This window comes from Meleagris gallopavo, chromosome 2 (assembly GCF_000146605.3).
Source record: "Meleagris gallopavo isolate NT-WF06-2002-E0010 breed Aviagen turkey brand Nicholas breeding stock chromosome 2, Turkey_5.1, whole genome shotgun sequence".
Classification (NCBI taxonomy): Eukaryota; Metazoa; Chordata; class Aves; order Galliformes; family Phasianidae; genus Meleagris; species Meleagris gallopavo.
In genome coordinates this window covers 22994613-22995256 of record NC_015012.2, presented here as the reverse complement: position 1 = coordinate 22995256, position 644 = coordinate 22994613, and the positions used below count along the sequence as shown (strand labels likewise).

General features: G+C 31.5%; 1 protein-coding gene across 1 annotated transcript in view; it reads right to left on the bottom strand.

Annotated features, from left to right (window-relative positions):
* Positions 1-644, bottom strand: part of MTA3 (metastasis associated 1 family member 3) — a 120401-nt gene that overhangs the window by 86597 nt on the left and 33160 nt on the right. The window contains exon 6 of the mRNA XM_019612705.2: positions 236-353. Within this exon, the coding sequence (XP_019468250.1) occupies positions 236-353 (118 nt within the window). The remainder of the gene's footprint in view (positions 1-235; positions 354-644) is intronic.

Below are 644 nucleotides of genomic sequence, written 5' to 3'. Positions count from 1 at the left end.
ACATAGAATGGGTAAATTATTAGCAATGTCTTTTCAAGAGCTATTCAAGCAGCAATCTTTGTTTCTTTGTAATACCTACTGATATTCGTAGATATTGTAAGTCAATTTTCCAAGACCTAATACTTTACTTTCTCAGCTTCAATACTGACCAGTTTAATTCAGAATGCTAACGTAAATAATACTGCATGATAAGGATATGTATTTTTTTTTAACTATACAAGGAGCAAATATTTACCTTCTGCAAGCATGTCAGGTACATCTGCTTGATATCTAGGCCCCACTCTGATTTCTCCTTTGTCTGCCAAAAGCGTTTTCAGTGATGGATCATACACCAGTGAATAAAAAAAAGTATCCTAAAAAAGAAGATACATTTGCAATAGCATAATGAATTTCAGAATTAGCTTTGTAGATCTATCTCACCTTCCATGTGAAAATAATTAAAGTAACCCCTCTCATGTGCTTTTACAGACTACAGGTTTGGTAAAAGAATAAAAATTTTGAAACATTAATCATTTTAAAGAATGCAGATCTTTCATGTAAATACTTTTACATGGTTAATCAAAGCTTTACTCATTGCTAGAAGTTATTTCAGAATAGAGCAGCGATGAAAGGATCAATACTCAAAAAACATACCAACAGATTTA